Source organism: Microcebus murinus, chromosome 10 (genome assembly GCF_040939455.1).
Source record: "Microcebus murinus isolate Inina chromosome 10, M.murinus_Inina_mat1.0, whole genome shotgun sequence".
Lineage (NCBI taxonomy): Eukaryota > Metazoa > Chordata > Mammalia > Primates > Cheirogaleidae > Microcebus > Microcebus murinus.
The window spans coordinates 60213566-60229468 of NC_134113.1; the positions used below are offsets into that span (position 1 = coordinate 60213566).

The 15903-nt window shown below is 39.1% G+C and overlaps 2 protein-coding genes across 2 annotated transcripts in view; both read right to left on the reverse strand.

Moving 5' to 3' along the window:
* CD63 (CD63 molecule) overlaps window positions 1-15903 on the reverse strand; it is a 193365-nt gene that overhangs the window by 46900 nt on the left and 130562 nt on the right. The gene's annotated exons all lie outside the window — the stretch shown is intronic.
* Window positions 1-15903, reverse strand: part of SARNP (SAP domain containing ribonucleoprotein) — a 162821-nt gene that overhangs the window by 16362 nt on the left and 130556 nt on the right. Inside the window, exons 8-10 of the mRNA XM_020287567.2 lie at window positions 15736-15764; window positions 12217-12239; window positions 9767-9835 (exon numbers count right to left, since the gene is read on the reverse strand). Coding sequence (XP_020143156.1) covers window positions 9767-9835; window positions 12217-12239; window positions 15736-15764 — 121 coding nt within the window. The remainder of the gene's footprint in view (window positions 1-9766; window positions 9836-12216; window positions 12240-15735; window positions 15765-15903) is intronic.

Sequence of the window (15903 nt, forward strand, 5' to 3'; positions counted from 1 at the left end):
ATCTCATCACAGCCAAGAAGAGTATCTGGGAATGGATAGATATTGCTCCACTTAGAAAAGCCAGGTCAGCTACTGGTCACCCCAAAATTAGATATACAACGATAAACAAGCAAATATAATATGATTTAAAAAATAATTAACCTTATGTACTAAAAGTGGTAGTTTAAAAAAAACTGTCACTTAGAATGATCCCACCTCAAGAATATGACTAGCAAAAACTGAAGGTATTTAAAAGTAAAACAAGGCCGGGCGCTGTGGCTCACGCCTGTAATCCTAGCTCTTGGGAGGCCGAGGCGGGCGGATTGCTCAAGGTCAGGAGTTCAAAACCAGCCTGAGCAAGAGCGAGACCCCGTCTCTACTATAAATAGAAAGAAATTAATTGGCCAACTGATATATATATAAAAAATTAGGCCGGGCGCTGTGGCTCACGCCTGTAATCCTAGCTCTTGGGAGGCCGAGGTGGGCGGATTGCTCAAGGTCAGGAGTTCGAAACCAGCCTGAGCAAGAGCGAGACCCCGTCTCTACTATAAATAGAAAGAAATTAATTGGCCAACTGATATATATATAAAAAATTAGCCGGGCATGGTGGCGCATGCCTGTAGTCCCAGCTACCCGGGAGGCTGAGGCAGAAGGATCACTCGAGCCCAGGAGTTTGAGGTTGCTGTGAGCTAGGCTGACGCCACGGCACTCACTCTAGCCTGGGCAACAAAGTGAGACTCTGTCTCAAAAAAAAAAAAAAAAAAAAAATTAGCCGGGCATGGTGGCGCATGCCTGTAGTCCCAGCTACCCGGGAGGCTGAGGCAGAAGGATCACTCGAGCCCAGGAGTTTGAGGTTGCTGTGAGCTAGGCTGACGCCATGGCACTCACTCTAGCCCGGGCAACAAAGCGAGACTCTGTCTCAAAAAAAAAAAAAAAAAAAAAAAATCTTAAAAAAAATAAATAAATAAAATAAACAAAATTAAAAGTAAAACAGACTCAACAGAACACAGCACTGCCCTCCTTTACAGGCAATGTTTACTCTTGGGGTAAAGACTAGAGGGGAGACCACAGAGAGGCACACAACTTGTTTTTTATCAGAGTCATAAGTTCTGACATGTTAAAAGAAGGAATGCAAAGACACTAGTGGGGGATGGGGTACTGAGAAGGTGAAACAGAAAGGAGTTTTTTTCTTACTACAAAGTTTTTTACCTGTAGTTCTTCAGGTTCAAACTTGATGAATGAAATCAGAGAGAAAAATAAAATTAAAACGTACAAGAGCTTAGTGGTCCACCATGTACCCTTAGCGAAGTCTGAACCTCTATCAAAAATTTCTCAAATATCCAGTTTATAGTAAACAGGCCAAAGTACTAGTGATGAATACTGACTTAGCATGAAAAATTTCACCTTGCTTCACCAAATTTTAAAAACTTTTCCCCTTCAAGTGTTCAATTTATATTCCCAAAAGTTCTTGTCCAATTTTTTCCTCATACATGGCTAGGTAAACAGTGTGTGTCTGAGGATTAAGACATAGTGGGAGGGTAGAAGGAGAACTTGAGCAAAGAAAAATTCAAGTCCTATTTCTCTAGTGAAAATTAGAACACATTTTCAAGAGCCTTGGGTAGGAGGGAAAAATTCCATTCTGTCTCTTCCCTCTTCCAAATTCCTATAGCTAAGTGGTTCAGCAGCAGTTGAATGGCTCACATACATAATAACATCACTGATTGGAACCATAGTAGAAGGGAGGGGGAGAAACTGGGAAGGGAGGGAGGTGAAGATGTATTTGTGTTACAGACAAAAGACAAGTTTTGTTCCTCAGCAGGAACAAATGAAGAACCAGATGATGGGATAAACTGAGGTCAGAGAGTTTCCCCTATTGTTTCATCTTGAAACAGCTCCTTTACCACTCCCTCTAAGTTTGTTCCGCTGGGTGGGTAGAGAGCAGTGTATGTTTTTTATCGTAAAGGGGAGGAGGCAGAGAAGAAAAAATCAGATATAGGATTGCATATTGTGTCTTTCCATGAAACAGCCAAATATTTTTTTACAAAGTATTATGCATTAGAAGTGAATTTAAAGGAGTTATTAATTTTTGTTAAGCCTTAAAATGCTCTAAGAAGTGTTATCCAAGAAATCCTGGGCCGGGCACGGTGGCTCACGCCTGTAATCCTAGCACTCTGGGAGGCCGAGGCGGGCGGATTGCTCAAGGTCGGGAGTTCGAAACCAGCCTGAGCGAGACCCCGTCTCTACTAAAAATAGAAAGAAATTAATTGACCAACTAAAAGTATATATACAAAAAATTAGCCGGGCATGGTGGTGCATGCCTGTAGTCCCAGCTACTTGGGAGGCTGAGGCAGGAGGATCGCTTGAGCCCAGGAGTTTGAGGTTGCTGTGAGCTAGGCTGACGCCACGGTACTCACTCTAGCCTAGGCAACAAAAGTGAGACTCTGTCTCAAAAAAAAAAAAAAAAAGGAAATCCTGAAGACTACGTGGGTTGAGTTTTAGCTTTCTTGAAATTCACCCTCTATGGTATCCACTCTCAATTGTTATGTCCATCTACTACATATGTAAGCAACTCTTATCTTCTTTTCTTGCTGGTTAATTCAAGAATATAATTTTTCAAATAGAAGAAGCATTTTTGGGAAAACTGTCAATCTAGGATGAAGAATGGAGAAAATTCACCCAAAAGTTTTTTGTTTTGCTTTGTTTTCTTATACCAGGTCTTACTCTGTCACCCGGGCTACGGTGCAATGATGTCATCATAGCTCACTGCAACTTTAAACTCCTGGATTCAAGCGATTCTCTTGCCTTAGCCTCCCAAGTAGCTGGAACTACAGGTGTACACCACGATACCCAGCTAATTTTTCTATTTTTGGTAAGAGATGAGGGTCTCACTCTTGCTCAGAGCTGGTCTCAAACTCCTGATCTCAAGTGAACCTCCCGCCCCCCTCCCCAAAGTCCTAGGATTATAGGCATGAGCCACTGAGCCCAGGCCCAAAAGGTTCTTGATCAATGAGATACAATGACTAGGAGAGCGTACACTGATTATTTTTTTCCCACCTACAATCCTACGATCTATATTTTTCTTGATCCCATGGGCCCTCTGAGAAAAGGGGAATGGATAATGAAGTTCTATACTTGGCCTAGGCACTGCTGCTTGAGCATATCTGGATAGAACCCAAACCTACTCAGCAAGCTACTTTTCCAACTTATCCTAGGATCTAATTTTTTTTACCACTATCCCCTTTAAAAATATCCTCCCAAACTCCTTACCATATGAGGAGTCCCTTAGGTTTATAAAGTTCCATGTTGGCAATGTCCCAGGCCAGGCACCACAGTTCTTCCTTTGGAAAAGGTATACACGCTCACACCTAAACTAACAATTCCTCATAGATTCCTCTGAGAAGGCTGGTGACTAACTTCTAAATGACAGTAGTTCCTCTTTTCCTAGGAGGATACACTGCAAAACCCTGGTGGATACCTAAAACCTCAGATAGTAGTAAACCCTTTGTATACTATGTTTTCAACTATATATACATACCTATGATAAACTTTAATTTATAAATTAGGCATGTAAGAGATTAATAACTAATAATAAAATAGAACAATTATAACAATATGCCAGCATTACTACTCTTGTGCTTTGGGGCCATTAGTGAGTAAAATAAGGTTTACTTGAACACAGCACTGCTCTACCATGACAATGTGATAACCAAGATGGCTACTAAATGACTAATAGGCAGTAGCGTGGATACACTGGACAAAGCAATGTTCTTGTCCCTGGAGCAGAAGGGAGGAAGATCTAATAATGCTGCTCAAATAGGTATGCAACTTAAAACTTACGAATTTGTTTGTTTCTGGAATTTTCCATTTAATATTTTAGCACTGTGGTTGACCAAGGGTAACTGAAATCATGGAAAACGAAACCACAGATAAGGAAGGACTCCTGTATGAACTTCTTCCTTCTCTCCACATCCTAATGGCTAACCTCTACACCAAAACCCAGCACTTAAGGGAAGGAACAAACAACAAATATTTCTTCATTTATTTCATATGGTGGAAGAAACTCCAAATAGAATCAAATAGGCCCTCCAAAAGAGAGTAAATTGAGACCAGACTACCATCAGTTAGCCACAATGAAATTTATATGCTGGAAGATACTGGTGCCCTACTGTGCTTAGAATTAACTCTTTCTCTCAGCTTCCTCTTTGGTATCTTGGCACATTTCATCGACAAGCTGTCAAAAACAAGGCAGGTTCATATATCTCTCGCACTATGAAGTGGCTCATGAAAATAATCACTGTAGCTACCCAACAATATTCTAGCCACCAGCATCAACAACAAGAAGATCAGTGGAGGGATAGTTTGTTTTCAACCTTTTTATATTCTGACACTGTGTAACACAGACCACAATCATAAGGGAAGAAAACTAGCAAAAATCACAAACCTGTGAAAAGTAGGCTTTGGGGCTAATATGCCTTACGATAACTCATTAGGACAGTATCCTACATGAAGAGCTACAAGGAGAGCACCTTAGTAATATTCTAGTAGAGGAAAAGGAAAATATACTAAGGTCAGTAGGGATAACAAATGCCTATATCATCTACTACTAATCAAGAATCAGTAACGCATTGCCCTTCACATTCCTAGGGGCACAGAGAGAGTATCAACCACACTCCAGTTTTCTGCTTAGTGCCTAAGCTTGGGCTTATTTTCCTTTTGTTTTTTTTTAATAGCCACCTAGGCCAGGAACAGTGGCTCACACCTGTAATCCTAGCACTTTGGGAGGCCAAGGCAGGAAAATAGCTTGAGGCCAGAAGTTCAAGACCAGCCTGAGCAACATAGCAAGTCCCCATCTCTACAAAAAATTTAAAAATTAGCTGGGCGTGGCTGTGTGCAACTGTAGTCCCAGCTACATGGGAGGCTTGAGGCAGGAAGATCCCTTAAGCCCAGGAGTTTGAGGTCACAGCAAGCTATGATCATACCACTGTACTCTAGCCTAGGCAACGAGCAAGACCCTGTTTTTTGTTGTTTTTTTTTGAGACAGATTCTTGCTTCGTTGCCCAGGCTAGCGTGAGTGCCGTGGCATCAGCCTAGCTCACAGCAACCTCAAACTCCTGGGCTCAAGCAATCTTGCTGCCTCAGCCTTCCAAGTAGCTGGGACTACAGGCATGCGCCACCATGCCCAGCTAATTTTTTCTATATGTATTAGTTGGCCAATTAATTTCTTTCTATTTATAGTAGAGACGGGGTCTCACTCTTGCTCAGGATGTTTTCTAACTCCTGACCTCGAGCAATCTGCCTGCCTGGGCCTCCCAGAGTGCTAGGATTACAGGCGTGAGCCACCACGCCCGGCCAAGACCCTGTCTTTAAAAAATAAAAAATAAATACCTCACCTTGATGGGGATTTCCTATAACTTCCTAAAGTATCAAGTTTCTCCTTCCCAAGTATGCCAGTATTTGAAAAAGTAAAACAATACACTCAAATTAGCTATTAATACATCAGTAAACACTATAGTTCTAAGTCCAGGGTTAGATTTTACCCAAACCAATGTCTTTTGACCATCATATATTAGCTGAACTGGCTTCCCTTCTTTATTCCCTCTATGCATCTCTCACTCAAGATTAGTTTTCTATGTGCCAAGTCCTGTACTTCACCAACAGTACTGACCCAAACACTACTTTCTCTTGGGAGGCATGGAAAACTAATGGAGGAAAAAAAAAAAAAAAAACTGGTCAAGCACAAGACAGAAAACCTAGCTAAGGATCAATCAGAACCAACCAGGCAGATGTTATTTATCTGGGTTTTGTCTTGTTTGAGGGGGTGGGAGGTTTCTTAGCCCACAGTCACCATGAGGGTTATGAGAAAAGGCATGCCATTCTATCCTCAAATAGTCCAAAGAGTTGGAAGGGACAATTTACAGCCTCTTGTGTAAGAATTGTCTATAAATGCCAGTGCCATTCTTTGCCCTGTCACTTCCCATTACCCTAAACTAACAAAATTCTATTCACTGAGACTTGAGCTGGAAACATGAATGAACAAACTTTTCTTGGGCAGAGAGAAAAGGGGAGATGATTTGGGGGGCGGGCAGGGGAGAGCCAGATTTCTTTAACTTTCTGTGTAGTGCTTAATGTGTGTATAGTATACTAGTGGAGCTGCAAACTGAAATATATGAGCAGTCATGCAAAAGTCGGCCTAGAAAGAATAGCAAAGATTCAGTTTCCTCAAATTTGTAATATGCTCAAACCACGAATCGAAAATATGAAGAGGATCAAGCTGAATGTTCTGAGAAAACAAAAAAAAGAAAGAAAAAATAAATAAAATACGAAGAGAAGATGAACTGATTGTGACAGTTTAAAAAAAAAATCATAAACACTATTTATTTGATCTATGGCTCATTTGCTCTCACACACTTCCTCTCTTTATTCATATACTATACTGGTCTACAGTGAAGTTCACTGACAAGAAATAGCAAGCAATCAGGGCCTTAAGCTGGATTAAGCAAACTCAAACCCTGTGCAATGGTGATGACAGGCCGGGTGTGGTGGCTCACACCTGTAATCCTAGCACTTTGGGAGACCGAGGCGGGTGGATCGCTCAAGGTCAGGAGTTCGAAACCAGCCTGAGCAAGAGGGAGACCCCGTCTCTACTAAAAATAGAAAGACGCTAATTAGTCAACTAAAAATATATAGAAAAAATTAGCTAGGCGTGGTGGCGCATGCCTGTAGTCCCAGCTACTCGGGAGGCTGAGGCAGTAGGATCGCTTGAGCCCAGGAGTTTGAGGTTGCCATGAGCTAGGCTGACGCCATGGCACTCTAGCCTGGGCAACAAGAGTGAGACTCTGTCTCCAACAACAACAACAACAACAACAAAAAAGTGATGACAGAAGGTGAGTTTCTCATTGTTCTGTTTAGAATGTGAGGATGGAAGAGAGGCATCTTCACATTACCTACTTATTTCCACCATTTGTACCATATCTAACTGAATAAAATATGTGCTTAGAGAATTATAAAACTTAGGAGGTTATAATGGAACCCAAAATCCCAGAATGAGGTGGACAGATGTGTGCTGATCTGAGTGTTCCATAAATACAAACTCAATCATGTCATTAACCTTGGCCAACCAAAGAAATACTAGGTAGCACTATTCATCTCTGGTGATAAAGACTAGTTAAGCACAAGACTCTGAACCAGGCAACTCTAACCAGAAAATGTAGTAGCCACTCGAAACTTTAGAATTTGGGTCTAGAACACTAAGTTCTAGGGGAAAAAATCCTTCCTTTTCCTATCTCTTATTCCCTTTCTTCTAACTTCTCTCCTTCCACAGATTCACTCTGAAACTGCTTATATTTTCTACATGTATTAAAAAATCCTGGTTACAGAAACAATGGTCCAAATACATGGTCTGATAAAGGATTTCTATGCTACTTCCAAGTGTCAAAGTTTTGTGGAAGATGTAAGTTAGACCTGAGTCGTCTAATACAGTAGCCACTAGCCACATGTGGTTGCTTAAAATAAGTTCTATTGGTCAATACTGGTCTAGACAGCAAAATATCACCATTTCTGGGACACTGCAATGGTTTATGGGCAAATTAGAGTAAACTGTTTAAATTAGGATGGTTCTGAAAATTTAGATTAATTTAAACAAAACCTATTATTGAAAAAGGACATCTCAAAAAGTCATAAACCACAAAGCACAGTAGTCCCTGGAAACCATATATATGTATAGTGAAGTGCTACTCAAAATATGGTCTGCCTCCCGATGCTGGTCTCCAAACTGTTTCTTACCAGTTTGCAGTAGTCCAAGAATTGAACATGTTTAGAAACTTCTACAATAATTTAACATTGCTGTGACATTTTAATTGTATTTTACAAAAGTATCACTCTGCAACAAATTGGAAATTTTTAAAAACTAGTTTGGCACAGGTAATTTGAGAAGCACTATTCTAGCAAATATATATATATATATATGCACTATATATATTGACAATGAATGTTGTCAGAGAAGGAAGCTCATAGCCAGAGTTTTGCCAATTACCATTATCAGATTACCACCCTCCAGAGATTTAAAATAGGAAATGAAATCTTATCAATGATGAGATAACTAAACACAAAAGTTAATTGACTCAATTAAGGTCATAAAGCCAGCTTACTGACAAAATTGAACTAAGAAAAAGGAAGAAAACTAACATTTATTGAGGGTCAAAGTGTTACTATGTTAGATAATTTCAAATACTCTATATAATTATTTACTCTTACAATCAGGTTTTTGGTATTACTCTAAGCTTTGCTGATGAGGATCAAAGAAGTTTAGTAATTTGCTCAAGGTCACAAAGTTAATAAATGTATCTCTTTGTTTTATTCAGCTTCCTGTGGACTAAAATTGAAAACAGGACAAATATGGAGAAAGATTCTAGGGAAGGGAAGAGAAAGGGCTGAGCCAATATCCCTGAAATAAAATACTATAAAAATAACTCACATAGACAGTATAGTGTTGATTGACAAATTCCTCTTAGGAATGTGTCCATATGAACCAAATAGTACAGATATTATGTTCAATTTTATAAATTCTGAAAGAATACAGAAACACAGACAATTCCCTCAAAGATGGGGTAAAGTTATTGCTTGAGTTCTCAGACATCTAGACCACATACACAAACGGAGACAAATGAGAACCAGGGCCCTAGATCCAAGGCACCCTTCTCCCTGGCCATCTAGCACAACACAAATGCCTTTTGGTTTATAATGGTTCTTCTCAATTAACCTGTATGTGGTTTAAAAATCACATACCCTGCCTCTCAACTCATTTGTTCTTATTTCACATAAATCAGCTAGTATTCCCTCTAAGCATCTATATCTCCACATCACATTAGGCACACACACAGACCTAATTTTATATTTCTGCTAAACAACAAAAACATAATCTAAATGGAAGGAAGATGGAGCAAAGTTGTGTGCGAAGTTATGTGTTCCATAGCAGCATAATGATTACTTTTAGTGCTTAGTTTTTTCCCTAAGCAGAAAACATAACCAATATCAGTTCAGTTTCTTCTAATGGCCTTATAGAGAGCTAAATGTTTTCATACCAAAGTCGGAAATAAGTATTTTTTTAGCAATGCTTTTTCTCTTTAAAATACCCTGCCATCACTTCAACAAACAAGAAACATGCTCTCATTCTCAAAGAAAAAAAATTAAGAGACCACCTCCCTCTAGGCAAATAGGAGAAGGAGAGTAAGGCCTTAACATTTCTCCAGTGTGCCTAGCAAAACTCCAAAAGCAGCTATGCCTTGGAGAGCTGATCAACCCACAAAGCATGGTGTCAACAAAGTCATCTTGCTTAATAAGCTAAACAGTATCAGTTAGCAAAGGGACAGAAAGAATGAAATAACTTTCTTATTTTTGTTCCATAGAACTTCAAGTTTTGTTTTTAGTACTTTTGACCTAAAGACAGAACTGTCTTCTCCTGGTTATTTTACTTCCGTTATATCTATATGAGAAGTTAAAATACATGTAATAAGTTTTAATATCACTGAATTAAACATCTTAACCAAGAGAAATATAGACCATGCTCAGTCTGGTGAAAGCTATGAAAACAATCTCTGGAAAAATATAATAGCTTGTGAAACAATTCCTATAATGTAACCAATAGTCAGTGAGAGGAGGTAATATTCAAAAGAGTAAGTCAAATAAAGTGCTAAGTAGCCAGCTATATTCTCATGAGAGTCATCTGCAGTCTATATAGCCCAAGCTGCTCTAATGTTGGAAAAACAGCACTTCTGTTCAGTGTACTTGCCTTTCTGGAGATTGAAGACACATTCAAACCAAATCTTTGAGCTCTTTCCTTTAGCTTATCTAGGTTAACCTATAAAACATGGGGGGGGGGGAGAACATATTTTAAAAAATCAAAACAGAAAATTGAAAAGGCATAAATTATGATCCAAAGCTAAGAGTCCAAACAAGCATATAACATGAAAGATGCCCTATGTGCCAAATTAGGAAACTAAGCAGCACCTATCCATCCCATTGATTATTCATTCTCTTCTGGAATGCAATGAAAAATTCAGCCCTGTTTCCTTTGTTCATCAAAGATAGCAAGAAGGCCGGGTGCAGTGGTTCATGCCTGTCGTCCTAGCTTTCTGGGAGGCCGAGGCGGGTGGATACCTGCTGCTTGAGGGGTTTGACACCAGCCTGAACACTGCCTGAGCACAGTCAGACCCGGTCTCTAAATCTAAAAAAAAAAAAGTAAAAAAGGCAAAAAGAAAAAAAATAATACACAAAACCCAACAAAGATAGCAAGAGCGTAAGGAGGGTTTAAGATCAAAGTAGGCCAAATTCTGCAGGAAAAAGCAAACATATATGTCTACATCATCACCTCCAAACAAGTCCACCATTAACAGTCCAAAATCAAATTCCAAATACATAGTCTCACAGTCTCTGCAAATAGTTCTTAATTCTAACTCCAAACAAAAAGAACTATCACTGAAGCACTCCCTTCTTCAGCATATAGTCTACCACCACTACCCAACTCAATTCTCCCTCCTTTTTCTTGGAAGCCTTGGTATATAGAACTTGTTATCATAAGGATGTTTAAGACATTTTCATTAACAATGATATTTAACCTTCACTTACAATATTAAACAGTAACCTCAAAAGTGAGATTTCACAGAGATGAATGTACTTCAACAAGTATTTGTTTCCACTTTCTAAACATGCTGACTAGTCACAATGGCCTAGAAGACCATTCTTAATTCCCTGCTTTTATATTTAACAGATAGTGTTTAAAAAAAAAAATAGAGGCTGGGCGTGGTGGATCACGCCTGTAATCCTAGCACTCTGGGAGGTCGAGGTGGGCGGACTGCTCGAGGTTAGGAGTTCAAAACCAGCCTGAGCGGGACCCTGTCTCTACTAAAAATAGAAAGAAATTAATTAACCAACTAAAATATATATATACAAAAAATTAGCCGGGCATGGTGCCGCATGCCTGTAGTCCCAGCTATTCGGGAGGCTGAGGCAGTAGGATCGCTTGAGCCTAGAAGATTGAGGTTGCTGTGAGCTAGGTGGATGCCACGGCACTCACTCTAGCCTGGGCAACAGAACAAGACCCTGTCTCCAAATCTCTAAAAAAACAAAAAAGCAAGCAAAATCTGTAAATAGAACTCATAAGTTGCTCCCATAGATTCTCTTATGGCAATTAACAATTAGACATTATACAACTGAGTATGGTGGTTCACTCCTACAATCCTAGCATTTTAGGAGGAAGATCACTTGAGGCCAGGAGTTCGAGACCAGCCTAAACAGCATAGTAAGACCTCGTCTCTACAAAATAATTAAAAAAATTAGTCAGGCATGGTAGCACATGCCTGTAGTCCCAGCTACTCAGGAGGCTGAGGCAAGACGATTGCTTGAGCCTAGCAATTTGAGGTTGCAGTGAGCTATGATGATACCACTGCACTCTAGCCTAGGCAACAGAGCCTAGACTTAGACATTATCTAAAACTGCTGCAAAAGGCCTAAAACTCCATTACGTAAGACAAGGGGTTATATGGATTGTCCACTAGCTAACAAAATCTATTGATCTTTTCAAAAAGATTCTACTACTTTCCCCCCTCCTCACTACTGTAGTTGACTAATCTTTTTTTTTTTGGAGACAGAGTCTCACTCTTGTTGCCCCGGCTAGAGTGCCGTGGCATCAGCCTAGCTCACAGCAACCTCAAACTCCTGGGCTCAAGCGATCCTCCTGCCTCAGCCTCCCAAGTAGCTGGGACTACAGGCATGCACCACCATGCCCAGCTAATTTTTTTCCTCTCTCTATATATATATTTTTTAGTTGACCAATTAATTTCTTTCTATTTTTTTTTTAGTAGAGACAGGGTCTCACTCTTGCTCAGGCTTGTCTCAAATCCCTGAGCTCAAACGATCCACCCGCCTCAGCCTCCGGGAGTGCTAGGAATATAGGTGTGAATCCACCACGCCCAGCCCACTTAACTAATCTTAAAAAAAAATTAAAAAAAAAAAAGAGGAGTACTAGTAGGATGGAAGATGACTGCAGTAACTTTGCAGATGTGGCCATTTTCCTAACTTGTCAGTACTTCAAACTTTTTTTTTAAATTCAGAACATACAACATTGTACTGAAACAGTCACCAAATTCATGAACTCAGTTCCTCCGATATGAGTCTATAACTTTAAAACTAGCTATACAGAGTTAAGAGCTGGGTGTGCAAGGAATAAAATAAGATTTCTTACCATATTGGTGTCAGATGACAGACCTAAGAAAGGAAATAAAGTTTTTTAAAATAGTTTTATTAGTCATAAAAGAAGTCAACAATCTTCAAATCAAATTAGACAACAGAAAAACAGTATATAGAACACATGTCCTTTTATCCTATGATGAAAAAGAAAAGGTAGAAATTGCATCTAGAGATCATGTCTGCATTCACTGCTGGTGGGAACATAAAATGATACGGCTACTTTAGAAACAGTCTGGCAGTTCCTCAAAAAGTTAAACACAGAGTTACATATGATCCAGCAATTCCACTCTTAGATATATATCCAGGAAAAAAGAAAACATGTATCTACACAAAAACTTGTACACAAACTTCATAGCAGCATTATTCATATTAGACAAAAAGTGAAAACAACCTAAACATCATCAATTGATTGTATAAAATGTGATATATTCATACAATGGAGTATTATTCAGCAATAAAAAGGAATGAAATAGTGAGACATGCTACAACATAGATGAACTTTGAAAACTATGCTCACTGAGGCTGTGCCCAGGGGTTCACACCTGTAATCCTAGCACTCCAGGAGGCCAAGGCAGACGGACTGTTTGAACTCAGGAGTTTGAGACCAGCCTGAGCAAAAGCAAGACCCTGTCTCTACTAAAAAAATAGAAACAAATTAGCTAGACAACTAAAAATATACAGAAAAAATTAGCTGGGCATGGTGGCACATGCCTGTAGTCCCAGCTAATCAGGAGGCTGACGCAGCAGTATCGCTTGAGCCCAGGAATTTGAGGTTGCTGTGAGCTAGGCTGATGCCATGGAACTCTAGCCTGGGCAACAGAGTGAGACTCTGTCTCAAGGAAAAAAAAAACTATGCTAAGTGAAAGAACCCAGTTACATACTGTACGATTTCATTTATACAAAAGCAAATTTAAATAGAAAAAAATTAGAGGTTGCTTAGGTTCTCTAGAGGGGAAGAGGGAATGGGAGATAACTGCTAATGGGCACAGGGTTTCTTTTTGGGGTGATGATGGTTGCACAACCCTGTAAATATAGTAAAAAAACAATGGATTATATACCTTACATGGATGAACTCTCTGATATATGAATTATATCTCAGTAAAGCTGTTAATAAAGAAGAGATGTATCTGGACAAACAAGCAAAACTACTAACCTGAGTTGAAATTATGGCTTCCTAAGACCAATTTTCTTTCCTGAAAGTACCACTGAGAAGCAAGTAGTAAATTGGCCTCTAGGCTCAACCCTAACCTATATTATTTCTGTTAAACTTTTCAGAATTTCATTCAAAAAAAACTTCCTTTTAAATGTTTCCAAATTCTATTCTTTAAAGAGTTAATCTGTAGTTCTAGGATGTCACAATTATATAATACTGCAAATGTTATCTATACATTATTTTATAGATCAGGTTTCCTTTTCAGACCATTTTTAGCTTTTATCTTTCCTCAAATAGCACCATCTTTAATCATTTCTGTTGTATTTTCGCCAATTCTATAATATCTCTCTTGATATAACTAAGAGCCAGAAAATATTTTGTTTCTAATACTTAGTGAGGCCAGTGCAGTGGCTCATGCTTATAATCCCACCAGCACTTTGTGCCGTCAAGGTGGGAGGATCAGTTGAGGCCAGGAGTTCAAGACCAGCCTAGGCAACATAGCGAGAACCTGTCTCTACAAAAAAATTGTTAAAAATTAGCCAGGTGTGGGTGGCAGCACACACCTATAGTTCCAGCTACTTGGAAGGCTGAGGTAGGAGGATCACTTGAGCCCAAGAATTTGAGGTTGCAGTGAGCTATGATAGCATCACTGCACTCCAGCCTGGGCGACATAGCAAGATCCTATCTCCCAGGTAGAGGGTGGGGGGAACTTAGTGAAAGTGTCTAGAATTTTTCTTGTCTTCTTAAAAGCACAGAAAAATACTACAACAAGATCTCTGAGATCTTCTTACCTCTGACATTTTCTTACCAACTTAAAACTACTGACAGGTCACTAGGAAGACTGGATTAGACTAGAAGACTACATTTAAATTTAAGTCTCTGAGAACAGGGGGCTATGTTCTTTTTCAAAATAATAAATATTTCCACTAATTTATTACCAAAATAATACATAGTCATCGTATGGATTTAAAAAACAGACAAGCAAAAAGAAACCATGCAAAATTCCACCAATCAGAGATAATGAGTGCTAATAATTCATAATAGTATACAGTCATGCCTCAGTATCCACGGAGGGAATTGGTTCCAGAACCCTCCCCCAGATACCAAAGTCCACACATGCTCAGGTCCCACAGGAGATATGAAAAGTTGACCCTCCATATCCACAGGTTTCACATCCTGAGTATACTGTATCTATATTTTTGAACTGAGTTTGGTTGTGATGAATCCTCAGATACAGAGGGCCAAATGAATTTACTGAAAAATATCTGAGTATAAGTAGACGCATGTACTTCAAACCCATAGTTCAAGTTCAATTCTATAGTTTCTAATCTTTTTCCCTATCCATAATGCACTCTTTAATAACTAAAATGGGAATATGCTATTCTATCTTTCTTCATTAATATGTCTTTTATAAATATTTTTCAATATCATTTTAAACATAGTATAGGTCTTCAATACTATAAACTATACTATGGACACACATTTATTTAACCAATTCTGTTATATATTTGGTTTATTTAACCAATTCTGTTATATATTTGGTTGTTTCTATTTATTGATCACTATAAATAATGCTGTGACAATCCTGGTAGCGATATCTTTAAGTACATTCAAAATTATTTCCTTACAAGTTCCTAGAAGTAAAACTGTTTTAAGATAAAAGATATTCTTTTCCCTTTTACCACTTATACTAGCTAGTGTAACACTGGATAGGTACACAATAATTCTATGCTGATGAGACACTAGAATAAATAAGCAAAGTATCAGAAACTTCTCTAATGATGGATGTTCAAAGAAAGGAAGACAAAGGGTGGCAGTTCCTAACCTTTTACAACTTCAGTACCTTCTTTTTTTTTTTTTTTTTTGAGACAGAGTCTCACTTTGTTGCCCAGGCTAGAGTGAGTGCCATGGCGTCAGCGTAGCTCACAGCAACCCCAAACTCCTGGGCTCAAGTGATCCTCCTGCCTCAGCCTCCTGAGTAGCTGGGACTACAGGCATGCACCACCATGTCCGGCTAATTTTTTCTATGTATATTAGTTGGCCAATTAATTTCTTTTTTATTTATAGTAGAGACGAGGTCTCGCTCTTGCTCAGGCTGGTTTCGAAATCCTTGAGCAATCCGCCTGCCTCGGCCTTCCAGAGTGCTAGGATTACAGGCGTGAGCCACTGCGCCCGGCCAGTACCTTCTCTTAAATGTCCAAGAAAGCAATTACAATTTTACCTAAAGCAAAGAGGTTAATGTTATAACCTCTTAAGGGCTTCTAGAACTAACAAGTTTACCTTATTTTGGAGAAATGAAATCTGCTGTGCCAGAAAAGAAATATGAAGATAACTTTCTCAGAGGAGTCTCTGTACACTTACCTTTTGTTGGAACTGAAGAAATCCCAAATCTATAGAAAAAAGAACAAGCTAAATTTTAGGAAGCTGTTCTCACTCCTGGTTGTCTATCTCCGTTTCAAGTATACATATGACACTTCTTGCTTCTGATCTCAAGCCTTGCAATCATTAGCTAATTCTAACAACCCCATG